The 27,763-nt window shown below is 40.5% G+C and overlaps 3 protein-coding genes across 3 annotated transcripts; all 3 read right to left on the bottom strand.

Annotated features, from left to right (window-relative positions):
* Positions 1-576: 576 nt before the first annotated feature.
* On the bottom strand, positions 577-11,688 carry sphk2 (sphingosine kinase 2). Its single transcript, XM_078252794.1, has 8 exons — positions 11,581-11,688; positions 8,376-10,009; positions 5,647-5,796; positions 5,466-5,560; positions 5,175-5,290; positions 4,427-4,630; positions 2,710-4,300; positions 577-2,340 (listed from the first exon to the last, which is right to left on the bottom strand). The coding sequence occupies exons 2-8, from the start codon at positions 8,836-8,838 to the stop codon at positions 2,278-2,280; spliced, it is 2,682 nt and encodes an 893-aa protein (XP_078108920.1). The 5' UTR covers positions 8,839-10,009; positions 11,581-11,688; the 3' UTR covers positions 577-2,277.
* Positions 11,689-12,266: 578 nt separating this feature from the next.
* On the bottom strand, positions 12,267-19,037 carry rpl18 (ribosomal protein L18). Its single transcript, XM_078252796.1, has 7 exons — positions 18,961-19,037; positions 18,211-18,297; positions 17,950-18,057; positions 16,215-16,313; positions 15,930-16,053; positions 13,467-13,536; positions 12,267-12,401 (listed from the first exon to the last, which is right to left on the bottom strand). Exons 1-7 carry the CDS (start codon positions 18,961-18,963, stop codon positions 12,326-12,328), a joined length of 567 nt encoding a protein of 188 aa, XP_078108922.1. The 5' UTR covers positions 18,964-19,037; the 3' UTR covers positions 12,267-12,325.
* A 1,399-nt stretch (positions 19,038-20,436) lies between these two features.
* LOC144518962 (mpv17-like protein) lies at positions 20,437-22,293 on the bottom strand. The gene is made up of 4 exons (XM_078251845.1): positions 21,960-22,293; positions 21,186-21,256; positions 21,064-21,093; positions 20,437-20,940 (listed from the first exon to the last, which is right to left on the bottom strand). Exons 1-4 carry the CDS (start codon positions 22,291-22,293, stop codon positions 20,821-20,823), a joined length of 555 nt encoding a protein of 184 aa, XP_078107971.1. The 3' UTR covers positions 20,437-20,820.
* Between the last annotated feature and the right edge of the window lie 5,470 nt (positions 22,294-27,763).

The following is a 27,763-nucleotide window of genomic DNA, read 5'->3' on the forward strand; positions in this document are numbered from 1 at the left end:
ACAGTCCAAACACACCTGAAGGTCCACCACAGCTTCACTGCTCCTCTTCTTAGATGTCCTCACAACAGTTTTAAAAAGTTTTAATGTCTGCCTGTATGAGGAAATCAGGTGGACCATGGCATGGTCAGAGTGTCCCATTGCAGTGCGGGGGACTGTGTGACATGCATGGCTGACTGTTAACTATTAACTGTACATTTTGTATGTAGATATGTTTGCTTTATTCACATGGTTTTAGTCATAATTACAATTTCATCACAGGCAGTCCACTACAGACATCTTAATGGCATTATCAATTGAAGGGTTATACCCCGATATTGTCATATCAAATTGGCCTAAAACACCATGGTCGGAGCTATGGCCATAGACAACGAAATGTTTAGTAAGTAAAACTAGTCTCTTAAACATCGAGAGTAAGCACTTTGGCAAAATCTCCATTCAAAGTGTATATAGATTCTTCTATTTGGTACTGTTACAAGTCCCGACTCAAAATGTTGTATTCACATTCTGTGTAAGCACAGTGTAGTTGTGGTAGACTAGCTGCACTGTGTGCTCAAAGGAAGAAAAAAAATTAAAGGCCTGGTAAGCAAAGAGTTTTACTCCATTTTCTGCAGTCAGGTTTTAACAGTTTATGATCAACAGCCAGAATGTACAGGCTTATACAAAGGCATTGATTTGTCCAGGCATGACCAAAACACACAGTATGTCGATGATGACCCAAGCAGTCGGCACATGATCTTACTGATTGGTACACTGCACATGCTAATGATCTATCCTTTATCCAGACCAAGTATATCAGCAGGTTTTATTATAACATTTAAAAGATTAATTTATAAGACATGACAATTTCAAGAAGGGGCCTCAATAATTAAATGTAAAACCCAATCTATCACTTATTTCACCAGATCAGCTCACAATTAAAGTTGTTTTGCCTCCATCTGATTTATCTCTTGATCAAAGGTCTGATGTGATAACACAGAGCTTATGGATTTTAATGTTGTGCCCTGGTCAGTCACTCCTACCTTTCAAAAGCTTTGAGTGTTTAAATTCAGACATTTAATTAATTGCAGGCTAGGAATGTAATGTGATCCATTTATTATAGTATATGGACTAGGCTATTAATACTAGCGCACCCATTTCTAGAACAAAGCATCAGATTCTGCATTATACTGTAGATGTATCTAAAAGTTACAATAGATTCTAGTGTTGTGATTTTCTGTGCTGCTTCAACTCTAGTTATTGTACACAATGCACTAATTACTATACCACTGACAAAGAAGCTTGCTTTGTTCAGACATTTTTATGTTCAATATGTTGCAAAGTGTGATATCATTGACATCATAATCGTGCATCCACTGGCTAAGAAAAACAGGCAGATTAAGTAAAAATGTCAGTAATGGTCACCGTTCAACAGTTCCATTGCTCCTACTATGTAATGACCCTGACAAGCTAATCTTGCTGCACTACATTGAGTCACTTGCATGGACAAAATGGTCATTAAATTGTCCACATTTTTCTCGACTGATGCTTTAAACAGTGGAGAGCAGTGTGCTCAAAGATAACAGTAGGTAGGTGAGTCTACCAGTATGTCTAAGTATATAAGCATTGTTTTGATGGAGTGGACGGACACTATGATAGGTGGACAGAGATTGAAATATTTGGGTTTCTTATATAAGTAAGAACAAGTAAGGGCAAAGGTACAACTGTACTGTCCAGTGTCAGATAAGGCATTCTTTTCATGGACGGAAGTTTTTAAATTAAAACATTTGGACATAGAGAGCAGATTAAAGATAAAGGGTTGGGGCCAAGTGAATCTCAATCTCAATTTTATAGCATTTCATGTTTAAGAACAACCTTCTCTGATTTTTATCTGATTCCTTTTTCTCATTAAAAGGCAAAATTCAGGTAGTGCTTCTCTGCATGCATACCTCTATGTATACATCCAACACATGCACCTGCACACAAAAAAACTCCATAAACATTTGATTTTTCTTCCCTCTTACTATCCCAGGCTCAGGGTACGCTGAATGTAATCCAACAACTGTGCAATGAGGCGCATTTTTCATCCATTTTTAAATTTGCTATTAATCCCTGCAGTCATGCTCCAATGATGCGTGGCTTGGTGGGTTATCCCTTTCATTAAACCCCCGAAAAGCAGTTTCTGCTATCCAGGCTATTTTAAGTCTCTCTAATACTCCACACTGTTTCAGAGTATAGATGACAGCAGAGATTACATAATTCAGTAGAGTGCTGTATCTGTCAATCAGCTCAACCACCCGATTAGAATCTGGTAATCGTCACTCCAGAGTCACCAACGATGAGACGAGCCATGGAAGGATGAACCTGTGAAACATTGAGAGATCAGAAATAAAAATGATTACCAATGATAAGTCTCATAGTAACTCATAAACATAAGCATTAACACGTATTACTGTAGAGGCATACATTAAAAATACAGTGCTAAAAATACAACACACCTCTCCTTACTGGTTGGGAAAAAATAATCATGTGTTTTCAACCACAATCAAAATACTATCTCGGGCACAGCCCTACAAAGTTTATTACAGTTTCATGAGCATGTGCTTTATGAATGGATGGTAATCAAAACCCCTAACTTGAGCAAACTAAGTGTCACATCCAATCACCTACAGTTAATACACTCGGATCAAAGCACTTCACAAGTGCATTCAGTATGTACCAAACACCACTGACCTGTGCTTGAAGAGGCCCATAGGGCACCAGTTCTCCATCCACAGTGAGTGTCCCCCGTGTAGACAGAGGCTGCAGCCTGAAGGCCTTACAGGAAATATGGCTCACATAAGGCGAGCTGACGGAGTGGTGGTTTCCTCTTTCCATGGCAAAGAACAGTCTCAGTAGAGTGGCTCTGGAGATCCCCGCCCGCACAAAGGTCAGGTGGATCAGCCCATCGTCAAACCTGGCCTGGGGTGCAGCATGAAGATCAGCCCCGAGGTGAGACTGATAAAGAGCCAGGACCAGGACAAAGTCCCCTTCGATGGTGACCCAGTCTCTGGTGGGAATGGGTTGGTCGAGGGGAGGTAACAAGTCATCCCGAGGGATATTTAAAGGCAGTGAGACAAAAGGACGGTTCTTCAGGGGTCCTGCTGGCTCAGCAATGTCAAAGTTAAAAGATGAGGACGGTGTGCGTAGAGAGGGTGAGGGCGAAGTGGAATTTGGGGTGTTAGGACGGGGGACGAGGTAGGATGAAGCGTGTGGGGAGGCACATGAAGGGGAAGATGGGGGTGTCGGAGAAAGAGACAGGGAGAGGGAAGGGAATTTAGGCGGGAGGGAGTTTGAGTGGGAGTGCTGGAGGAGAGAGAGGGGCCTCGGCCGGGAGGTGTTCTGGTTTTGGTCCAGCGTCTTGGGCTTGTTAGAGAAGGGGGAGTGACGAAAGGGAGAGGAGATGGTGAGAGATCGCTCACGAGCAATGTCCAGTTGGTAGGGTTCTTTCTGGTAGTAGGTTCCATTCAGATCCATGTCCTCTACCCCGTATGAAGTGCCCGAATCTGTGTCAGCCTCCCGACTGAGAGGCTGGTTGAAGAGAGCGTTGGCTATCTGGCTTGAAGGGGCTGAATTCTTTCTCAGTGCCTGTCTGGCTTTCTGGAGCTCATCTTGGTAACCCTCTGGCTCTTCATCTGTTTCTTGCCCCATGTCTACCCCACGGCTCTCTCCCGGCTCTATTGCATGCAACACTCTCTCCCCCTCTGCAGAACCACCACTGCCTTCCCCATCCTTCCCCCTATCCTCCTCCTCCATCTCACTGGAGTCTTGCTCTACAATTCCCTCATCTTCCCTTTCATCCTTGATCCCCGCCAACCTTTCTATCCTTCCCATATTGCAGTCTTCCCTTTCAATTGATTCTGAACTCTCTGAACATGTCCCTGATCTCCCCTCTTCTGCTTCCATCTCTACCTCTCTCTCTCTGTCCTCTGCCAGGCTGCTTGCCCTCACTACGCCAGTTCCTCCTCCCCTAGCCCTCTCCCTTCTTCTGTCCCTTTCTCTCTGCCTCTCCTCTTTTTCCCTCTCTCCCTCACCCCTACGCAGGCTCCTCTGTTCGCTGATGCCCATGTCAGAGCAGGTGCGATGGATGGGCGTTCGACAGAAGCCATCCAAGCCTTCTGTGATACTGCGGGAGAGGGGTCTCCTTGGCGAAGGAGGTGTGGCGTCTGGTGATGTGGTGCTAATAGAGGGAGGCAGGTAGGACAGACGACCCTTGTAGGATCGAAGAGAAGCGATGCGCACCAGGGTACCCAGGGTGAAGCGAGCTGAGCCCAGGCCACGATACCTGGAATCAGGAAAGTAAATCATTCTTTTGTAATAAATCTGTTAATACATAAAAAGTGATATTTCAGGATAACTACAGTAATGCTTAGATGAACAAAGCCAACAGTTGATGTTCTTACACACCCACCTCTCACTCTCAATGTCCACATCGGACACAAAGCCCCAGGCAACAGAGAGGAAAGAAAACAGTCTCCTGGGTGCTGCAGTACGACTGTTGGTGGAGGGAGAAGGGCTTGTTGTCACAGAGACCACGTCCATCGGTCGAACACCGCCTCGACAAATCAAAAAGCAGCAATTCAAAAGGAGGGGCTCCCGAAGGCACATGTCATACCTGAGGGAGATATAAAGAAGACAATAACACCTCCTGTCAGTAAAGATAACGAGAAAACTGTACAAACAACAGGTCAATACAGAGTCCTTTCGCTATTCAGAGATCTCTAGGCCTAGATAACAAGGTGATGACAAAAACAGCAACATAGTGCTCTTTTGAAAGATGGCATGTCAAATGTGTGGTATAAAAGAGCTTGACTCGGGCAGGACCTAATAAAATATACAATGTTTAAATGTCCTGTGTCTGTACAGCAACCTATTAACTTAACAGCACTATTCTCAGCAAAGATGATCTAAACTAAGAAAATAATAGAAGATAAACTTAAAGACTGAAAATGGTTGATTAGTCAAGCAGTTGCAAAGTATATACTGAGAAAATACAGAGAATATGTATTATACGATATCCTTAATTACCACTTTTTGTGTTCACAGAGCATAGACTGAAAAACATTCTCACCTTGACAGATACCTGATAAATATTCATCAATAATTATTGATCTGGGATCAATAAAGGATTATCTTATATGAATGAGATACATGCTTACCCTGCATGGTGGTTGATGGAGCCAGCCAGCGCATTCCCGGAGCCACAGGGAAGAATGCCAACAGGTGTTTTTATAGCTTGTTCCCAGTCAGGACGCTCCATCAGCCCATTAATTACCTGCAGGAACACAACACAGAAAATTCTGAAAACCATATCGGTGGACACAGTTTAAGCTGTAATGTACATGTATGTGGTATAAAAACACACAATATCTTCACTGTTATATTATCCCCCCCTTGAACATACCCCTAAATTCCATGATGCTTAGTCCTCCAACAAAAGCGTTACACACCTCATGCAGCAGGCCATCTCCAGAGATAATGATGATGCCATCCCATTCTTGGAGCGATAACTCTCTGATAAGCTCTCTGGCATGGTTCTGACGCTCTGAGACAGATTCATTAAATTAACACCGGGTATATATGTATGTTATACATAAATGTATTATCTGTCTTTGCCTTTGGATGTGTTACCTGTCTGTATAAGGTTGTAGCTGATGTTGGCCTCTCTGATCATTGGCAGGATATGGGTCTGACACCACTGCATTGCCTGGCCTCTCCCACTGAAGGGATTGACCAATAACAGTAGTCGCCTGGGACGAGGTAGCAGACTTCTTGAAAATTCTGTTTGAAAAAGAAGGGAGAGCATGGATAGGTTAAAACTCACAGAGTTGTTGTCCAGAACAAAGAAAGGAACTAGAGGTTCACTGCAAAGCAAGCCAAATGGGATCTGTCATTACACAGTGTTGCCCAACCCTGGACTTTGAGTGCATTCAACCATTTAAACTTCATTTATTTCACCTCACAAGATCTCATAATGCTGGCACAGAAGAGCACGTCAATCATTTAAATTAAGAGACATGGTAAAGGACACAAGTATCATTCATGATTCAAATTATATAAATTGGTAACATAGTAATACTGGAGTAACAAAGCATATATAAACATATTGATATAGGAATTCAATAAAACAAGGTGGTGAAATAATAAGTCTTGAATTCTGTCCAACTGGGGCACAGAGGCAACACTCTACTCCACTTCACTACTCTTTCATCAGCCCAGGTATGAAGCTTAGAATAAATAAAAAGCTTCTATAGTTATCTCTGAACATCCATCTAAAATTTAGTTTGGTACAGATGGATGCCAGTGGTGCAGGGAAGGAGATAAAATAACTGCACTCTCAGATAATCCTGGATTATGCAACAAACAACACTAAAGCAAAAACAGAAAACCCAGCTAACCACAGCTATAATGTTCAAAGGCCTAACAACTAACAGAATCAAGGCAGCAAGAAATTCAGAAATGGATTGATTAGGTTAGAGAAGTATAACAGCGACATAAGACGAAATGAAGGCTATGTGAGCAAAGTGGAACAGAAACTAGGGGTTAAACAGAAGGCTGGCAAAACTGAGAAAAATAGGGTGAACTGCAACAGAGTATGAAGGAGGCAAGAGCAGACAAAGGGCAAACAGAGGATTGGGGAAAAATTTAAAATGAAGGACTTTTCTCTGTTGGGGGAAGGAGACAATGATGTGATAGGTAAAGAATGAGGAAAAACAAATGATGGACAGATTAATGAGAATTATGGGTTAAAGATTAAGGCTAAAGAAGAGAGAGGAGGAGATGGCAAAAGAGTGCGATGCATACAGTAGGTAATGTTGAGAGAAAGATAAATCAAAACAGTCTAAAGTAATCACTTGCGATCTCTTTGATTGTTGAGGCTGGGGGGGGGGGGATACAGCGCTTGGGAAGAGGTGGCAAGCTGCAGCAGCCCCACCCTTTGTCTCATTTGACACTGACAGATACAGACCGTGTGTGCAGGACAGATAAGGGTAGAAAAACAAAGAAGTATTAGATAAATGTGTGATGCAGTTATGTGAAACAAACAAAGAAAAATAAATCCAAACTCTGAATAATACATCTCACAGCCTCTTATAGGGTCTATAAGTGTTAATCCCCTTTGTTTTTGCTACATAACCCCTAGAATGCTTAACTACTCCTGACACCATTTGTGGTCTCAGTGACTAAATATGGGTGACCAGGGTCTACATTAAGTTCTGGGGGCTTTATTTCTCTCCCCAAAAGACCCTGATCAGAGGGTCATTCCTGAGTACAGGAACCTTCGGAGTGGGGTTTGCAGGGATGACCGTCACAGCACGGCTGCTTAAACTCACCAACCGCTTCATTCATAAAACAAGGAAGTACTCTCATTTTGATTAATGACCATTTTAGGACGAGGGGAGAACATTTCTCTTTGCATGATAACATTAAAAGTAATTGTATACTCTGCTGTTGGCTTACTGACTTATTTAAAAAAAGAGAGCCAGCAGCCACGCTGAACTGCCGGTTGCAGATGTGTGTCTTTGGCGAGAAAGAGAGAGCATGGCGGTGCCTTGGAATGAGAGAAATAAACCCTTATTTGTTGATGATTCCTCAGTGGTTGCGCTGTAAAGCACAGTGAGACTAAATCGATTTAGTGTTTTTAGATAATACGGGCGGGTACACTGAACTGCAGGCTTTCCTAATCTTCAAAGGTCTTTAGACTGCGGTGGAAACGCAGACAACAATGATCTGAAGGAACCTTCGAGTTCCTTTAAAATAGTTGTGGGGACATAAAAGACCCCAGAACCTTTTGTTGAAACGTGACTATGCTGTACTTACAGAAAGGTCTTGGGTCACTGTGACATTAAGCTATACTTAGCAAGCATTTACAAAGGAGGCATAAATCAAGGCGACATGAGGCAATATTGCGTGGTTTCATGTAATAAACAGGAATTCAAGACTTATTCATAGAGACAAACATTAAGGTCAGCCAAAGTAAATCACACTACAAAATCTACTGTACACAAACCATGTTGTCCTTTTGATAAAGACGGTCACTGTAACTTCACACTATATCAATGCACAGGATTATTCATTTTTAAAAAGCAAACTTGGGGTTTAAGGGAAAAGCAGCATGGTTTTCAAAAAGTTCTCTACAAGTTGAATGTCATAACTGACAACTGAAACAGGTGGCTGCTAGAAACATTAAAAATTAGGAAAATTCTTTCACTTAATTTCATTAAAACAGTCTACAGTGAGGAAATGTATGCAAATTGAGGTCAATGGGCTACTACCATGACCAGAATGGTCCCGTAACACTAGCTAACAACCATCACCCAACCTGGACAAGCAAGCCTCTGGTGAGACACACACACACTCACCTGTTTCAGCAGTGACGGTCACACCTCTGAGTAGACACTGTACAGCAGCTGACCACCTCTCAGCTTCAGACCTGCTTTCTGCCAGATAGGCCCTCACCTGCCTGCGCCGAGACACCCCTTTCCGTCGTTTGCCTGGCGGGTACCAGTACAGCACCAGGAGAGGGGGCGCAGGGGCGCGAGGGCAGCTGCACCCCACTAGCTCCGATAAAGGCAGCAAGAGACGGGCTTCCTTCCCCGGCCGTGGTGACAGCCGCTGGATATGTATATGGGTGTGGGTGAGGGTCAAGGCATAGTTGGAGGCTGGAGCCGGAGTAGGGGAGGCAGCGGGGGAGAGTCTCCCCGGACCACCAGGGCTGTTGGGGCAGCTGTTATTGTTGCTGTTGCTGCCTGAATCCCAGCTGGCAAACTGGCCATGAAGGAGGGCTTCTGCTGTGCAAGGTGAAGATGGTTCAGGAGATCGCATCCTCACTGCTGAAGTGGACAAGGCTTTTACAGGAAAAAGTTGGTTTAACAAGCTTTAGGGTCGTATTTTCTACAGTTAGAGGCTTGTGGAATTCGGCAGCTCTCGTACGATTTGGAGGGAAAATCAAGATCTGGATGTCAGTCTGAGAGCTTTATCCCTGAAATCTCCTCAAAATCATTCTCCCTCTTCAGTGTTTAGATTCAAGAGACACAAAAAAATCTGCTCTTAGTTTGTTTCCGTCTGTCTATTAAAGAGGTATGTCTTCATTTGAGAAGGAAACTCCAGTTCAAAGGTTGTTCTGTTAGAGTATTTATCCAGTGAAGATGGAAACTGCTGAAGATCAGTCTTTGCGTCACAGTTAGAAAGCTCCCATCAGTTTGATCTGAAGAGCCATCAGCTTCTACAGTTTAATGCCAGTGGAAAAATGAGCAATACATATTCAAAGACAATAAAACTTAAAAATGTATATTTTCCCACTACAAGATAAGTAATTTAAACGAAATTGTTCTTCACAAAGATTGCATAAGTAAAAAAAAAAATGTTTACATTACAACTTAAAGCCGCCTATTGCGATAACAATATTAGGCAGCTGAGCAGCTCCTCGACATTAACAATAAAACTTTAAATAATTACACAAATGGGACAAAACTAAAACTCTTGGTTGCATTGAAAAATAGATCCATTAAGTATGAATAAGAAAAACAAACACACCGTGTTTAAACAAGAAGGCTACAACAATTAAATTAAAGCACAAGTAAAGAATTCGGTAGAGTATGTTGGATGGTAAGTGCTGGCCGAAACGTAATTAATTCCTGCAATGATGTGACAAGTGCAGACTTTTATCAAGACCTTTGATACCGCTATTGCTATCTTTAATCTCTGTGATATAGGAGGCAAACACAAGGATTGACTAGGTCAGTCCTCTAGACAGTAGTGTGATACATTAACGTTTCATGCAGACAAATACTCTTGCATACTATTTCATCTGTTCTCCACAAGGAGAGTGCAAACACCAGGTAAGACAGGTGGAGACTAGACAACGAAAAAATAAAAACAGAAACCTAACAAAAGACCAACAAGGAGACAGTTCCAGGTGGGCTCTTTTCATTTGTCTATGTCATGGTAATGTCCTTGAGTCAAGCCTCACGTTCCCTCCCAAAGATCTTTATTCCTGTAAGAACACAAAGGAGGAGAGGAGGACACAAGTCAATTACAGTGGAAAAAAAGAACTGCAGAACTTTAATGTATGGATGATCAATGTGACATTTTTTTAAGAGCAGGTGGGTAAAAAATTCACATTAAAGAAGGGGGACCACTAAACTAAATACATAATTAGTTCGCCTGTAATTCACCTGGGATTTCACTGTACAAAGTACAGAGAAGAACTGCCATGATAAGAGAAAAAGATTACGGTTATAGGGTGAAGCAATATAAGACCAACCTTGCCCGTTGACCCCAAGTGCGTCTTTGTACAGAATGACTAACAGTCACACATCCTCAACCGCCTTGCTGAGACACCACATAATTATGCATGCAATGTTGAATGAGAACGACCACATCTGGTTGGTATTTTCTTTTTCGTTTTTTAAATAGGGCTTTTGTGTAACTGGGGAACCAGTGTCTCTTTCACAATTTGAATCTAGGATTGAGATTTTGCAAATTGCTGACCTACATTGTACTGGATTTTAGAGGTTTTGCAATACACATTAGCATGAAACAATCTTACTTAGCAATCCTAAATTGTTCCCAAGTTAATAATCCATCCAAGTCAGCAGGGTCCAGCTAATTAGACTTTAGTGTGTACAACAGGACTATCAGCGTGGGACTTTTATATATATATATATATATATATATATATATATATATATATATATATATATATATATATATATAAGTAACGTTACCCGAAATTAATAAACTAGTCACATCCTTTTTTCAAGTTTTAACACTATGGAAACACTATGCATGCTGCAGTGCAGACAAAATCAATACTTGGCTGATGCCCTGTCTTGATTAAACACACACAAAAAGTACCCCAGTGATGCCCATTGTTGCACCTTACGTCCTTGAAATGCAGGGCGGGGACACCCAGAAATAATATCGGCAGGCTAATTTTGTCCCTCACACAATGGGTCTGTTGTTGAGTGACTTCGGGGTATTTTGGGCAGGTTTCGGTTAGCTTCGGTTAGCCAGCGTAACAACTTAACTCTTGCTGTACGTTAGTTTAACAGTTACAGCACACCTAAGCTGAAGACACATTTTCATAAATGTTGCAGCCTATGAAAAAGCTATCAACAATCAAAAAGCGTTACAAATCACGAATCCTAACGTTAAATCAAGGTGATAAAGGCGCTAGCTAATGTTGTGAATACAGTAAGCTGATCTGCCTGCGCAACACAGAGCTGTCAGTTAGCAGTGGCTAGCAGTTTACTACTTAACATGTAGCCTGAGTTCAAGCTAACTTACTGCACTATTGACACTATATTCTCTTCATAAATACTAGAAATCACCATGGGTGCACTGACAAGCCCCAATTTTACGTCTCGTTTATTGATTGGTTTAAGGAGGTAACGTTATCCAAGTTAGCGCAGTTAGTATCACAACGTTAACGTTTGCTAATGATTCTATCAAGCCGGAGTAACACTAACATTTGTAACTTTTAAAGAGTTATATTTTTGCCAACATCCGCTTAGAAGGAGCCATGTTTAATGTTATATATCAAGGTATAAGACCCCAAATTACCTCATCTTGTCTCCCCCTCACGACGAGTCGCTTGCTCTGAAAACTGTAGCTCGGTGCAGGAAGTGTCTGGAGACGCAGCAGCGGCAGCTTTGAGCGGCGGAGCGGAAGTCCAATGGCGATAAGGAAAACATTGCAACACCCAGCGACATTCTCCTATCATTGACAGACCAACACTTCCTGGCCAAGTCTTGTTTTTTTCCGGCCAACTCATCAATAATGATCAAACGTTCGATTTCCTTAAAACCTCAGTGAAGGCTGGAAATGGAAAGAATGGGTTGTAAGGTCGCTTCGAGACCAAAGCAAGCGATTCGGCAGGTTGGTTTACGGAATGGGACTCACATGGCCTGACAAGTGTTCACCGGTTACATTACTGGCCACCGCAGCGCGATGTCGGGTTGTTTTTTCCAAGTTTAATCTCTTAACTTCTCGATGCAGGACACTGCGTTTTTCCAGCACCCCCTTGCAGCCTTTAAACGCATTATCCTCATTCAAAATGAGAATGAACGGACAGCTGCGTGTGTACTATACAGTCTATGGTGTGAACATAGCCTAAACGGGAGATGTGTTAGCTTCATCAAAGTCCTCTCCTGTGATTTTAATCAGCATTTGACATGTTATGCTTTTAAATCAGTGACAGATGTTTTTGCAAGAGTGTGCAAGCTGTCCAATAAAACACAAAAGGCAACTCATTTTGTACAGTCCATCTTTTATTTGTATCAGATTGCATGGAAAACAAAGACACAGACTAGTTCTTGTAAGCACGGCTGGCTCTGCGACCACGAGCTCTCTCGAACTTTCTGCCCTTGGAGCGGATGTAGGGCCTGGAGAAGAGAAAGAATAGTTTAGTATAAAATGGTGTCACAAACCCAACCTTAATATGCTAACACCAGCCTTACAAATGACTGCAAAGCCGACCTAGCACCCACACTATTCACAATTTATCACTAAAATTGTTTAAGAGTCAAACTCTACAATTTTCCCTCTTACTGGTGTGCCAACTACTCACTCAGGGTTTGTGTTCTGACAAAGCATTGATTTAACTCAGTTATACAATGGAGCTTAATGGCATTGGATTTTGTGCTCAAAACCCATCTCAATAAATTCCTTCGCTATGGTATACAGTAGATTGTGATTGAAATCGCATGCCGTTTGAATAATCTTGTGTGATCATAACTCATATGTCCAAAGGAGGTGTAGCTCATGAGTTTATGTACATGTACAGAATATTCAGCCAGACACTATAGGCCTTTTACATGTCCAAGTAGGAAAAGCACAGGTGTTAAATATAAAATGAATGAGAACTGAAATCCATTTAGTTGCTTCAATTTCAAAATGCTGGCATTGCCCATACTGGTTTACGGTCCCAGCTGACCGTGGCGCTTAATTAGAAGAGGGTCATCGTTAAAGTTATTAGTAACACCTGTGCTTTTCCTACTTCGACAAGTCAAAAGGTCGGCTGTGAAAACACCCATTATCTCCAAATCTAAAAAAAATCTAACCGTCCTCTGAAAACCACACTATGTATAACAGCACTCAGATTAAGAGCAAAATACATTGCATTTTCTTGGTTAACTGCCAGAATTGAACCGAACATAGTCGCAAAAGGTTTTTCCAACATATAGCAACAGTTACCGGAAATTTGTCTCATAGGCATTTGACCTGTTGAACACAGGTGTAACCAGTAACCTCACCAGTGGTAGCATTGCATTCTAGTGCCCTATGCTTACTGGCACACTTAAGGAACAAACTGAAGATTTATTTTAATTAGTTACACCTGTGCTTTTCCCTTACTACCTATTATGGATAATCCACTTAAACACATAATGTATATAATCATATTGACCAGAATATCAGACAAGATGGCGATAAAGCAACTGTACACATACTTGGTGTGGCTGTGAGGAGTTCCAGGGGCTTTTCCAAAGTGCCTGTACACCTCTCTGCCTTTACGGGGTCCTGAACAAACAAAGGTTTCAGATTAAAAGCAGATATAAATATTATACAGCATCTCATAAAACATTACTAGCAAAAAGTAATCCCACTCACATTCCTAAAGTATAATTCTAACATGCCCCATTTTTATCGGCTTGTGGCAGATATTAAATAAGTACAAGTTTCTCAAATTACAGTTCATCTGTATTTATTACATTTCCTCAAATATTAATTTAAAAAGTATTGCACATTTTTGTTTATGCATTTATGCTCGTTTAGTTTGCTCTTTGTATTAAAGTTTAAAAAAAAAAATACACATTTCAAAATTTTACCAAATTGTCCTTGATAAGAAGTAAACCCATGATACCATGCTATCACAATATTGTAAATTCCAATATGACCTTTTCTCCAAATCGTGCAGCCCTAGCAATCTAACACCACTTCTTTATTTGTGGCTTCAGAACCATATGGATGTCCTAATAGAACAGTAATAAGACACTACAAAACTAATGTGTGCACCTCCTTGTGTATACACGAGGATATTTTTGATTTGTTGGCAGGAACATATTTTGAATACAGTGGTCTGATGTCACATACAAGACATCTCTTCCAATAATCAATCTTGTGGATTAATTCATTTACCAAAAACCAGTGCTAAATGATAACTCCCATAAAACTCACTAGCACTTGATGCTGATAATTTAAAACATTTGGTTATACTTTAGTGTGAAAATATGATATGTGGACTAAAAAACTATATTATATATATATATATATATTTTAACTGTTCATGCAAAGGGGAAAAACGCATTTGGTTAGTTGAAAGATAAATAGAAAACTGCACTTTAAAATGTAACTCACTTTTCTTTTTATGTTACCTGGTTTTCAGTTAAATTTTCAATAAAATGTTGAAAATTATTTCCTTTCAGGTTTTTTAAAGCAGCCGAGAGGCAGAACTCAGTACATTTTAATATCTGTCTATTTATTCCAAGTAATATCATAATTGGAATACGTTATCGCATATTTTCCTCATGATCGGGCAGCCGTAGTATCAGTGTATCATTTTAGAGCTGCAAAGATTAATTGATTAGTTGTCAGCTATTAAATTAAATCGCCAATTATGTTGTTGATCGATTAATCGGTTTGAGTAATTTTTACAGTACAAGTACAAATTCTCTCATTCCAGCTCTTAAAATGGGAATATGTTCTAGTTTCTTCACTTTTCCATGACAGTAAACAGAATTTCTTTGAGTTGTGGACAAAACAAGACATTTCAGGACATCATCTTCTTAATTGATTAATTGAGAAAATGACAAATTAATGGACAATGAAAATAATCATTAGTTGTAGCCCTATATCATTTAATATGATCAACTGACTATGCTACATTTGTAATTAATGTGAGCTTGATTTGTAGACCACTTTGATGGCCAAAGTCACCCCCCGAGCACCATTGGTACGTATAGTGCGTTTACATGCACAGCAGTAACCGGGGTATGGTCATAACCCAGGTTGAGTGAATAACCGGGTTATGTCTGTTCTCCCTGTATACATGAGCGAGGAAGAATGGCGGTAGTAACTCTACCTCCGGTACAGTAGATGGCGATCTGCCAACGCACAATTGGCTTTTTCTTCTAGTGGACCCATGTCAAAATAACACAGATTAGCCTCTCAATTAATAGCATTTAACAACTTAATGTTTCATTTACACACTTGTCACAGTGAAGGAACACAGTGTTCTCGCCAGACGACTGACAACTTTTTCGGCTCATACCATCAGTAACGTTAACCAGTTTCGGGTGGAATTAGCAAGCTGTGTTAGCTAGCGCTAACTAACATTAACGTTAGCCAGCGGCCGCAGCAGGGAAGCTCTGTCCTCCACTTTCTTGCCGAGACACAGCGTTGACAGCCAAGGAGTTGGACAATCTGTTTAGCCATCTCCCGATGTCCGCTGCAGCCTTGGCGGAGAGTAAAACAGATGGACCGCACAGGCTCTTTGGTGCCGATGGTCCGCCACTGATTCGTGCATCGCTCTTTTGTTGTATGGTATCAAAGCAACAACTACAACTCACAGCGCCAACGGATTATTTTCGATTCAAGAGCCACTCCAGCTGAGTGGGGAGGGGCAGTTAAAGCATGCGGACGCTTAACTCGATCATACCCCGGTTAAGGTGTATACATGAATACCTTGGTTACCGAAGGAGTTTTCTACCTCCGTCAACCGTGTTATGAAAACTCCCATTTTAACCGGGGCAAGGTGTTTACATGGCGTTTGAGAAATCAGGGTATGGCCTTAACCCGAATACAACCATTATTATTTTTTATTTTTTTTACAGCATGTAAACACACTGAATGAGGGCTTACATTATCTACTCCAATTGTGTCATGGTATTGAATGTAACTACATGTTTATTTACCTGACAGCAGCACTGTGCCCTGTCCTTTGGGAGAAGCCAAAGCCAGCTGGTCAAAGGTCATCACCTGACCGCCTGCCTTCAGGATCCTGCGGCGGGCACCATCGGTTACCCTCAGAGCGCAGATCTGTGGGAATACAAACAGGACATGAGGACTATGTCAGAGACTGTCACCAACAACATTACATGTTGAGGGAAGATACTCAATAGGCGGAATCACATTTTTATGGGGAAAAACACTAATAGGTTAATTCTGACATTCTTAAAAAAAAAAAAAAAAAGGGTTACCTTGAGCTTGGGGATATCCTGAATCCTGACATCATCAGTGACTGATCCCACAACAACTGCGATTCTGTTCTCACGGCCAGGCATCTTCATCTTACGGATCTGGTTGCAATGGAAGCAAAGTCAGAAATCCCGCACACGTCTGAACAACTAACAGGGCTCATGCAACTTTAACATTAGGACTTGGGCAATATCATGCAGGCAGTTGTTGGCTGCATTACATGGATAACATTGTTTACAATAATTTGACCACCAGTTCATATTTAATACATTTCCAAGGTTAGGGTTGAAATGCTGTACAACTAAAGAGCCAAATAGAATAAACACTGACCAAAGTTCTATCCAAATTTGTTAACCCAATCCAAAATACATCCTGAAAGTCAGAGCCACTGGAAAGCAGAACAGGTCCCATGAAAACTAGGGATCCATCTTTTTCTTTACCAAACTCTCACATCAGGTATCTATTGATACTAGGGGTGGTACGGTTCATGAAAATACATCCGAACCGCTCGGTCTGGAGCGCGTGTGTGCCGCACGGTTCGACGCATGCGCAATGTAGCCTCGTGCCCGTCAGGTGCCCGTATGTGACCTCAGACAGTGTGTTTCCCTTTTGCGCGAAAGAAGAGGTGTGGACAAGTTACCAACAAAACGTACAGATAAAGAACGTGCAAAACATCTCAGCCCGTCCTGCCAACCTGTAAACATTTTAACATCAATGTACAGTAACGTTTTTTTCACTCTAAATTCACTGAAGCAGCTGCAGTTTAGATCCTGTCGGGTCTCTGCAGCGGGCGGGGCTGCTCAGTTCTCCCGCGACTGACGCACGCGCGCGCACAAACACACGGTGGATGCAGGAAAAAACAGAGATGAGGCGTATACAGGAGGACCTGACAGCTACGCTCGTTATTGTAAGTGCAATGATAAGTCCAATAAGTACTTTATCAAACCGTATGACTGTGTCCCAGCCCAGGATAGGAAATTAACTAACAATGCAAACTGTTTTTATGTTTAACGTATTCTGACTTATTCAAAAGACAGAGCTTTAAGAGTTCCTCTCTTTCTTTTAAAGGATATTTTTCTAAGAGCTACACTGAAGTTGGCAGTTTGATAAATGCAAGTTATTTCAATTGATACTCTGTAATATTTACACACATTCTCCTTTTTTTGCCAAATAAATGAAAAGCATGTTGAAATCATCAATGTCTTCCCTCTTGCTGTATCAAAATCTCACCTAGCTTTCCTCAGAGATGGTCCCAATAATGTGCTTAAAGTCAAGTCAAATTCGTTTGTGCATGATTACATGATATAACTAGGCCTATATAATTATTTAATACTGTATCCTACATTGTGGATAATTAAGCTATATATCATATGCTGAAGTATATTTCTGGAGTGCTAAAGATTAAAAGAAAAAGAACCGTACAGAACCGAAAACCATGACCCTAAAACCGTGATACGAACCGAACCGTGGGTTTTGTGAACTGTTCCACCCCTAATTCATACCAATGCCTAATATCCAATACCCAATATATGACAAAGAAACCACATTTGATACAGATCTGTCACATCTGCACTGATACTGATCCAGTGGTTCAAATATATGCAGCCCTAAAATCAACAGCCAAACCAAATATACTTTGTGAAAAATGCATTTCAGTCTTGATAAGTTGCTAAAATCGAATAGAGAAAGAAGGGATTCATTAAATGGTGGACAGGATGGGATACAATTGAAACTGACCAGGCGGGAAATGGAGATGGGTGGCCTGTTGGTCCTGCTCATGAAGAGCCTCCTCAGGACGACCTTGTTGAAGGGAGCATTACAGCGGCGGGCCAGGAACCTGTACAACTGTAAGAACCCAGCAGAATAGTTAGGAATATCACATAAGATTAGAATGAAGAATCTCGTTGTCAACTGACAATTTAGTGTGCTAAAATGACAGAAATAATTACTGGCGGTATTTTTCCAATGAGTAAAGCATAATGTGTAAATATAAATTACCTTGACCAGGAGCCTCAGGTAGATATCCTGGCTCTTTGGCTCTTTTCTGTGCACCTTACGGTCCTTGTTGTGTCTGATGTCAACTCCCTTGAAAAGTAAACAAAACCACATTAATAGAATATTACAGTATTGCATTCACAAGCAGCCCAGTCAGTTTAATCTTAAGCACTTTGTATACCAATAATGGCATATATTACACCCAGGCTTCATTGCTAATCTTACATTGAACATTCAAGTCTACCACGACAACGCAAGGTTAAACTATGAGTGTAATTTATATTACTAATAAAAACAGTAACGTCCCTTTAATAAGCTCAACATGTAACGTTAGTAGCGTACAGGCCGGTTCACACGTTGACACTCCACAGCTAACTGCTATCATGAGCGGCAAAGCAAACAAGCTTACACTCTAAAGTATAGCTGAATTTGACATTTAGGAACAAACGTTAACTTGGCGAAATAGGAATTAAGATTAACATAATATTCCGCGTTCTGAACCCCTTTTAAAGCTCGTTTCTGATCAACCTCAGGACGTGAAGCGGCTACCTGGACGGCACTACATCGGCATCAAAGAGGGTAAGCTAGTATCATTTACATGGTCAAATAACACGAAATCATAACAGGACTGTAACGTGAATGATGTATAGAACCAGTAAAAGTTTTCGTTGAGGAAATAAGATGTTTTAATTCAGAGGATGATCTTGGATAGTCAAGATTTCGTAGTTTACATTTTCTACTTGCAGCACCTACCATCTTGGGCTCAGAGCGAAAAGGGAAAAGGAAGAGCTGAGGTCTCGCGATAAACACTGCGCTGAAATCTCGGGTCTCTGATTGGTTACGGGGGCATGCGCTTCCTGCAGGACAACGAAGTCCAAACAACTGCGATTATTCAAGATGGCGCCTCCAGTGGTGAAGACATAATTGTCTATGTGGTGAAGAGGCAAGGTTGTTACAGCATCCATGGGCAAGAGATATGATAGTTTATTACTCATTTAGTGTATTTTGATTTATTTTATGAATTTGTACAGTAAAGACACATTTTAACTTAAGTCATGATATTTGAGTCGCTGGGTCACATTGCATGAAAGTTATTAAAGAAAACCATGCATCTTCGATAAATAGGCCTAGTCTAGAAAATAAACACTAAAATAAGGTTGGAAATCATTGACATATATATAATGGACCAACAGATCCCGTTTTTTCCGGTGATGGCTGAGCGTTAGGCCTACTGCGCAGCCTCCAACTGAGAGAGACGATGTAAATGTGACGTGAGCAACCTGTCTGAAAGTTGTAAGTCTTCTGGTAGCTGTGCCAAGAGAAATCTCAATCATTCCCAATCTTGCAGAGACGGAGAGCGTAGGTATATATGTAAGGAGATAACATGGACACAGGCTAATTATTGCTAACTAAAATGCTAGTTAACATTAGTAATTAAACGTAAACAGCTAATGTAAGTCGAAACTGCCAGTGAGCTTCTCCTGTACTATACGGTAATTCCTCCACTATACGACAGTAAGACACAATCGTTAGCCTATTTTTACAAAAACACCTGCTACGGAGCCATAACGTGAGGTACAAGGTAATGGAGCCTTTTATACATTGTCGTGTTTCTTTAGAAATAAACAATGGACAAATAGAGTCTTAAAACGTTTCAGATGTAAAGTTATTCGCTGTCAAAGTGACGTCAAAATGAATGGCAGTCAATGGAATGCTAACGGGAGGTGATGGCTTGGTAGCATCAAAATGGCGCCATAGGAGCTACGTGGTCCGAGGAGACCCTTGTTGAAAATACGACACAAAACAATAGAGTGAGAGCTGCACTCTGTCTCTTCTGTACGGAGCACCGGAAGGGTCACGGCAAGATTATTTCAGGGGACTACTTTTGCGTTCCCTCGCAATATGTTTTGCATTCCCAAGTAATAAGTTTGGGGTTCCCTCATATATTCTATGGTTCTCATACACATCGTCAGGCTACTGGCTACAACGTCCTCTGATCTAATCTTTAGGCTATATGTTTATTTAGAAGCTCTTCATTGAAATGAGAGAGTGGCTGCATTTTCACCTCTTTGTTTTGTTTGCCATAGCCTAAATGTTTGTTTTGAGACCTCCTTCCCACATCAATCATTTTTGGACTATCAAATGAAAATACTTTTTTCAAAACCCTTATTGCCTTAATGACTTTTCTTTTAAACAAATAGCTTTAAAAAAAACTTTTATTGGTTAAAAATCTATTGCAACATCAACAAAGTTATTCCATGATGTACTGAAACAGTTAAATGAGGATAGCTCAGTTATTCTCTGTTTTCTCAGTGGAAAAGATTATACCAACATACTGTAAGTACCATGCAGCAGGATTAAACTCTGTGGCATTATTTGTTGTCATTCACATTTAGATGCAGTATTCTGTTTGGAGACAGGGAAGTTTAAACCTGAAACAAATCACAGCTGAACAATAACCCATGTGGGCTAATCAGCTGATTCACATAAGATGTGACTTTTATCTTATTCCCTTGTTTTCTCGGTAAATCTAATGACTTTGCAACTGTATTCTGCCCCTAAATAAGCCTTTTAATTTCACAGTCTTTCAGTACAAAAACTCAGGTCTCAAGTTTATTCGAGTTTGTGGCCACTCTGCTGTCTGAGGTGACACAGGTAGATAGTGAAAGTCAGTGCGATGCCTCCCAGAAACACTGTCCGTGCCACAGGGGGCACCAGGGCAAAGTTCACTGCCTGAGAGGGTGGAAGAGATGAAAAAACACGTCATTCTACATCTGTGTATGTACTGCATATGTACATGTCTGAATCTGCAGCCAGAAAGTGACAGATTATGGGATAAATATAAGAATATCTCACCTGCATTGTTGACCAAAATACCACTCCAGTCTAAAGAGAGGAACATAGGATGGATTTATAGATAAATAGACATTACATGGCATTTAGGAATAAATAATAGTCTAATAAGGGCAACTGTGTACCTTGTAAGATGTCCAGAATTTCTGTCTCCAGTCTTCAAGTGGGTCGTCTTTGTTTTCTAGTAAACTTAAACCTAAAGTAAAGGTAAAGGTGTTAAATATTTTATTGATTCTTTGATGGATCCATCGTTAGAAACGCATGTTGTGTGGACAAGCAGTCTTTAAACCCACTTTATTTAAAATAGTAGTTCAGATTCCAAGCTTATGTTTAATATTGTCAGATGTGTTGGTAAAAATGCATCACTATTTCACATGTTACATTGTTTCTGAATAATTTCAAAGCAATTTCCTGAAACTGCAGTTGAGCAATTGATTATTACCAAATAATCCAATCAATTGCTCGAGTAACCTAAAGACTCTTTTAGTCAGCAGGCCAGCTGACCATGCAAAACTGTGAAATACAGTCAAACATTCAATTCAACATTCAGTAGATCTATAGGGAGAGCAATAATAAAACAATAATAAACAATCACAGAATATTTACTTAATTTAAATGTGTTTCTTTCAACAACATAATTAACAATTAATTCAACAATTAGTAACAAATCGAAAATGTAGGACACTAATGTCATATCCTCAGAATAAGATGGGGGCTTAATGACACAAAGAGGAGTTTATATTTTACAATTACAGACATATTACACCAGATGGGAGATTCCAAATATTTTTTGGGGAAAACAAAAAAATGGGATTAATGAAATTTTTTTTTTTTAAATACTTAGTTTAGAGTATTTCATATAACCTACATGACTTAAATAGGTTTTGTAACACACTTACCAATATAAAAGGCACTGATGGTGAGAGGAGCTGCGATCAGCTGATCCACAACAACTTTCCCTGTCACTGCCTTCACTCCGCCTCCTGGCAGCATCCTCTCCAGCCCTCGGAGCCACTGGTAGTTGAAGTTGGCGTGGAAACAGAAGCCGACAGTCGCCACTCGAGCCGTCTGACACCAGTCGATGCCAGCCGAATCCTCTGATGTGGATCCTGCAGTTTGTTTACCACCCAACACACTCTGTTGTATGAGGTCAGCAGAGGCAAATAGCGTTGTGTATCCCAGGACGTTACTGATGTATGGATGAGCCTTGAACACAGCCCAGGCCCGGTTCATGGTGAAAAATCTGATCAGAGATAATTCAATAACAATACATTAAAGCCACTGACTGCTTTACAATATATATGGCATTTTTTAAGTGAGGAAGGCTTTTAAATACATGTTTAAATTAAACAAATGTTGAAGGAAATGATTAATGATGGCCAAAATCACTGGAATCAATGGATATCACTGACTAATAGTGATCTTAATGACATATTGAAAATCATAATTGCTGTGTCTCGAACCACTCCAAGTTACACTACCTTTCAGCGTAGCTCCTCTGACCCTCTCCTTATATTTCCAAAGCCAAAGAGACACAAAGCTGATCTGATTTCTGATTGGTTCTGTTTGACGACGAAGAGGAGGAGCTGAGATGAAGGTCTTCTCACCAGGTCAAAGTTCTGCCTCTGTTGCAGAGAACGCGTGATAAGACTTTTATCAGCTCGCTGGAGAAGAGTCTGAGAAAATACCACATGTGAGGAACAGCAGCAGACAGTCGAGAGGTGGTAAAAAAACACGTCCTGTCCAGTTATTATACTGAATTCATCCGCATGTAGACTAATATAACTGAATGAAGCTTCATTAGCAGTGTCCATGGCACACATTATTTGTATGACCTCTTTTACCTTATCATGTAAATAAAAGCCACTTGAGTCGCATGTGTGTAGAACAGTACATGAAACTTACCATAGATTTTTCTCACTTGGTAAAGTGTTGAAGTTGAGACCACAGCAGAAAGTTAGCCGTGCAGCTCTCTGGTCAGAAGCACAGGTGGTGTCACTATAAATAGACGTAACTCCTACTGCAAAGCTTCTGTGCTTTGGGTAAATGGCTGTAAAATGCGCAAAATTTTCATTTTATTAGAGTGAAGAAGGAAGCCAAGTTGAGTTGTTGCATTAAAGAGACCAGAAAGGTGTTTGAGATGAAGTGTCTTAACAGTTGAAAGCCCTGGAAAACATTTAGATAAAGAATAGTGCAAGATCCTAACACAATAGACTTCTACTGGAAGAATGTAACTCAGGGTTCCTGGTTAGCTCACCTGGTAGAGCGGGTCCCCATATATAGAGGTTTACTCCTTGACGCAGTGGCTGCAGGTTCAACTCTGATCTGCGGCCCTTTGCTGCATGTCATTCCCCCTCTCTCTCCCCTTTTATGTCTAAGCTGTCCTACACAAATAAAGGCCTAATGCAAAAAAGATAATCTTAGAAAAAGAATGTAACTCAGTTCTTCAAGCACTCTGCGGTGACCTGAAGGCAAACTATACTCATGTTTTGTGGAGATGCACTAAACTAAAGCTATTCTGGGAGAATCTATATAAGACATTATGTCATTATGAACAGCTGTGCTGTGATTTACTGAGGGAACACTGAGGAGGCTAAAAGGAAGAGACCGATATACCTGACAAAACTATTGCTTTTAATCACCAAAAAGCTAGAAGACATTGGTGTAAGTATATCCTGGATGGTTGCACTGACAACACTGGACATTTCATTTCTCATCCAAATATAATAAACATAGCTTTACAAAAACAAAACAAAGACATCATGGATCACATGGATCATTTACATGGGACAATAACTTGTTTGTTTGTAAAAACTGGAAATGAGAATTATACATGTCTAAGTTGAGTTGTGTCTCCAGGTTTAAAAAAAATTGTCGTATTAAAAATTGTAGCATTAACATTAAGAAGTTAAACAGTATAAAAGAAATATAAGACCACATATCTCAATGGTATTTTCAATAGTAAAATGTGGAGGACAATTAAAAAATGCACATAAGACTTTTATTTGTATTCCTCTGTATCTTTGTGAAAAGGCCAGCCTCTCTCTCCTCCCACCTGCTGCCATAGATATGTAAAATTCTGTACGTGGAAGGTGTGCTATTGAATTGCAAAGGTCAATTAAAGACACTAGCAACCATCTTAGCTCTTCCCTCTGAGAATGTGATAATTAGGGCCAGAGTTTAAGCTGATCAATTAAGGGCTTGTTAACTGCCTCAACTGGTGCATTTGTGTCTCCCAGAATTTAACAAGCTACCTTTAGTGTGGCACACAATGGAGACGTGTGCCCACACCTCCACGAGCAGTTGACTTCTTAGATAATTGCCTCTTTCTTTTCAGAGCCTCTCATCGTGTCTCACTTCCTCTCCCACTATCAATTTGTCAGGTTGTTTTCTATTCATGCTGCTGGAAAGAAAAGGGGGAATTTGTGCATTTGAATTGAGAGCTTGTGTCAACAACACACACACACACACACACACACACACACACACACACACACACACACACACACACACACACACACACACACACACAAGACATGCAAAGACACACATGAACAACTAAATTGCCACACCTCTCTCTCTGAGGCAGCCCGCCTCCATCAAGCTGACTCCTCAGTGCAATTTGAAGGAAGATACGAAGACACACAGCAGCCGAGGAATAAGGTAAACATGCACAGGATTTTATTTATTTATTTCCTGCTGAGCTGAACTGAATGGAACAAAATTAAACATAACAAACAGAAGTTACTGTTTCTACAGTATTGATAGGCAGTGGGGAGAGAACTATTCAGATAAGCAATACCACAATGTAAAAATACTCCTTTACATGTAAAGGTTGTGCATTCAAGATGTTACATGTTAAGGTACATTATTATTAGCAGTAAAATGTAAAGTTAAAGTCAAACTGTTACACAGAAAATGGCTCTTATAGGTGTTATATTATTAGTATTGCCGTTATTGTGTAAACAGCATTTTATGTTTGAGGTGTTTTTAACTCATATACTGTTGAGTAGATTAACCTATAGCAATGCATTGAATGTTACAAACAGCACAGGTTTTGTAATAACCTAATCTGCAGAGTAACTGCAGCTATGAAATAAATGCAGTAGAGTAAAAATTACAATATTTCACTCTGAAATGTAATACTTTAGTATAAAGTAACAGGAAATGGAAATACTTAAGTACAAGTACCTCAAAATTGTAGTTAATCTGTCTCATTTAAAATGTATAACACTTTTTTTTTTGAAAGTGGTTTATTTACAAGAGAGCTACAGTCATGTGAAAAAATTAGGACACCCATGCTAAAGTTGACTAAAAAAAATCATCTTTTGCAAATTGATCTTAATGCCTTAATTAAAAAAATGAGAAAAATCCAACCTTTAAGGACACCAATTTTCTTTGTGAATGAATAATGTATCGTAAATAAATAAATGTTCTTCCTTAAAATACAGGGGGCATAAGTAAGTACACCCCTATGTTAAATTCCCATAGAGGCAGGCAGATTTTAATTTTTAAAGGCCAGTTATTTCATGGATCCAGGATACTATGCATCCTGATAAAGTTCCCTTGGCCTTTGGAATTAAAATAGCCCCACATCATCACATACCCTTCACCATCACCATACCTAGAGATTGGTTTTATTTCAGTTAGCCTAATAGCTGGTTTGATTTGCATTGAGAGATGATTTTATGGAAAGTACCCCATGCCAATCTCTAGGTATGGTGAAGGGTATGTGATGATGTGGGGCTATTTTAATTCCAAAGGCTAAGGGAACTTTATCAGGATGCATAGTATCCTGGATCCATGAAATAACTGGCCTTTCAAAATAAACATCTGCCTGCCTCTATGGGAATTTAACATAGGGGAGTACTTACTTATGCCCCCTGTATTTTAAGGAAGAACATTTATTTACTGACGATACATTATTCATTCACAAACAAAATTGGTGTCCTTAAAGGTTGGATTTTTCCTCTTTTTTTAAATTAAGGCATTAAGATCAATTTCCAAAAGATGATTTTTTTTATTCCTCTTTTTAGTCAACTTTAGCATGGGTGTCCTAATTTTTTCACATGACTGTACCTTGTGCTGTTAGGCTGCTTTAAATTATTAACATTAATAAGCGCCTGGGTAGCTCACCTGGTGGAGCAGGTGCCCATGTGCAGAGGCTTACTCCTCGACGCATCGGCTGCAGGTTCGACTCCGACTTGTGGCCCTTTGCTGCGTGTCATTCCCCCTCTCTCTCCCCTTTCATGTCTCTATCTGTCCTATAAAAATAAAATGCCCAAAAATAATCTTAAAAGAAATTATTAATTAAATGCATGATATATGTTATCGAGGTCAATGACCTTTCTTCTACTCTCTTACTTTCTCCTTGACTCCCACGCTCTCTCTTTCAGCCATGCGACCATCCATCTCTGTGACTCTTGAGCCTGCGTTGGAGCGAGGGGTCCCATGGGGTCGTGATCTCTACACCTTTGTAACTTCAGCAGCGGGCCACATGATGAGGACTCTTCAGAAACCCCGAAAAAAACGACCGTCCAAACGGCAGGTCAACCACCGTCGCTTCCTGCACAACATGATCCAGAGGTGTGTGTGAGCACCAGAATGGCACCGATGTTAACTGATAGTAAAATGCTTCACTTTATGTTTATTGATTTTTCCCAAATTGTATTTGTGATACTGGATACTTTTCACCTCTTCAGGCCTCTAAGAAAATCTTCAAATTAAAACATCTGAGAATGAAGAATCACTCAGGCTGCTGATCACAGCTCTTTTCATGACAGCTCAGGAGTAGACTTACTTTCATTTAAAACAAATGTCAAACTTTGACTGTACGGTTAATAAGACGAAACAGCCAGCAGCCTGTTAGCTTAGGCCAACACAAACACTAACAAAATCATCATGAGACTGCAGCGAAGACCCCAGAGAGTCACTGCACCCTAGCTAAGAAATAATCCCGCATATAACCACTCCCTAAAACCACGTTTCATTTTTTCACTTTGGTTTTTGTACGAATTAAACAAACAAGAAACAATGTGTTGGTGGTGGGCAGTTGGACAGAGCCAGGCTAGCTGTTTCCCTCTGTTTACAATCTTCGTGCTAAGCTAAGCTAACTGGCTGTAGCTTCATATTTACCATGCAGAAATGAGAGGTGTATCTTTTCATCCAACTCTTGGCAAGAAAGCGAATAAGCTTTTTCACCCCCAAAATGTCGAACTATTCCTTTAAAGGTTACAGGTAAACTACTGTTCCTCAGTATTTTAATTTTTCTCTTCGTCTGTCTCTCTCAACAGAAAGTTTGCAGACATAGAAGCAGCCAACCACCGGCTGGCATCTGCGCTTTATTTTAAGGAAGAGGGAAATAATGCGGCTTCTCCATCATCACAGAAGCCAGAGACACTTGAGCAGTCAGGTAGTCTCCCACAAGTGCCAGATACATGCAGTGTTCACACAGATGGCATCCCTAATGCTAGGAGTGACGTCTCTGTTGGCTCACATGAAACTGATATCAGTAAAAAGAAGCAGCCGGACACGGGACATCTTAGGAAACGACACCCCAAATTACAGCCCACCACCTGCACCGCTAGAAAGAACATTCAGAGCAAAGAGAGACAGAAAGAAGAAAGTAGAAATCAACTGTCATCATCATCTATGAGCTCCCCAGAAGGCATAGACTATCACCACAGGGCAGAGTGCCTTCATA

The sequence above is a fragment of the Sander vitreus genome, chromosome 6 (assembly GCF_031162955.1).
Source record: "Sander vitreus isolate 19-12246 chromosome 6, sanVit1, whole genome shotgun sequence".
Classification (NCBI taxonomy): Eukaryota; Metazoa; Chordata; class Actinopteri; order Perciformes; family Percidae; genus Sander; species Sander vitreus.

Bases quoted from the DNA above. Each gene is read 5' to 3' on its own strand.
- sphk2 (XM_078252794.1), bottom strand. From the start codon at position 8,838: ATGCGATCTCCTGAACCATCTTCACCTTGCACAGCAGAAGCCCTCCTT. The intron at 5,797-8,375 runs GTGAGTGTGTGT...TTTTTCAAACAG, and splicing joins GACCGTCACTGCTGAAACAG to AATTTTCAAGAAGTCTGCTA. The intron at 2,341-2,709 runs GTCAGTGGTGTT...AATGTTTCACAG, and splicing joins ATGGGCCTCTTCAAGCACAG to GTTCATCCTTCCATGGCTCG.
- rpl18 (XM_078252796.1), bottom strand. The intron at 18,058-18,210 runs GTAATTTATATT...GGGTTCTTACAG, and splicing joins ACCTGAGGCTCCTGGTCAAG to TTGTACAGGTTCCTGGCCCG. The intron at 13,537-15,929 runs GTAAATAAACAT...TTGTTTGTTCAG, and splicing joins GGGCACAGTGCTGCTGTCAG to GACCCCGTAAAGGCAGAGAG.
- LOC144518962 (XM_078251845.1), bottom strand. From the start codon at position 22,293: ATGAACCGGGCCTGGGCTGTGTTCAAGGCTCATCCATACATCAGTAAC. The intron at 21,257-21,959 runs GTAAGTGTGTTA...CCTTTACTTTAG, and splicing joins CATCAGTGCCTTTTATATTG to GTTTAAGTTTACTAGAAAAC. The intron at 21,094-21,185 runs GTACACAGTTGC...TCCTCTCTTTAG, and splicing joins AATTCTGGACATCTTACAAG to ACTGGAGTGGTATTTTGGTC.